The sequence below is a fragment of the Etheostoma spectabile genome, chromosome 5 (genome assembly GCF_008692095.1).
Source record: "Etheostoma spectabile isolate EspeVRDwgs_2016 chromosome 5, UIUC_Espe_1.0, whole genome shotgun sequence".
NCBI lineage: Eukaryota > Metazoa > Chordata > Actinopteri > Perciformes > Percidae > Etheostoma > Etheostoma spectabile.
The window spans coordinates 18,106,341-18,106,893 of NC_045737.1; the positions used below are offsets into that span (position 1 = coordinate 18,106,341).

Consider the following 553-nt stretch of genomic DNA (forward strand, 5'->3'; position numbering starts at 1 on the left):
TTATTATTATTATTATTATTATTTATAAAAATAAAGTATTCAAATTATTTTTTTAGTGAAACATATTTCTACCAACACATCCTGTGGAAAAGGTTGTCTCTTAACATCACAGGAAATGTTGAGTTGTTGTTTCAGCACATCAGAGAGCATTTTCATCATTGCACATTCAGGAAACCACAATGTTTGGTTTCGGCTTATCTGAATTGAAGAGCAACATGTTCAGTAACAGTTATGAAATCTTGGTTAAGGGGGCTCGAGGTACCTTCTGAGTGGATGCTCGAACCACCTCAGCTGGTTCCTCTCAATATGGAGGCACTCGATACAGAGCCATCCCTAAGTAGCTACAATAGGTAGGTAGCAGGTTTTATAACAGCATACTTCCTCAAATGCATTGAACAGATATGTAACATAATGTGAAAGAATGTTAATGTGAATGAAGGCTTTATTTGACACTGCATGACCTTATGACCTTACTGTATAATGCTGCTACTGTACCAGCTGTGGTCTTTTCAAATGGCACACTGTGTGTGTGTGTGTGTGTGTGTGTGTGTGT

General features: G+C 37.4%; 1 protein-coding gene across 21 annotated transcripts in view; it reads left to right on the top strand.

The window, feature by feature from the left end:
* Window positions 1-553, top strand: part of kcnt1b (potassium sodium-activated channel subfamily T member 1b) — a 70,146-nt gene that overhangs the window by 26,965 nt on the left and 42,628 nt on the right. The window contains exon 1 of one of the 21 annotated variants that reach the window (XM_032515478.1): window positions 264-350. The exons of the other annotated variants lie outside the window; for them this stretch is intronic. Within the exon in view, the coding sequence (XP_032371369.1) occupies window positions 274-350 (77 nt within the window). The 5' untranslated portion in view covers window positions 264-273. Of the gene's footprint in view, window positions 1-263; window positions 351-553 lie in introns of those variants that run through there. 21 annotated transcript variants of the gene reach the window in all.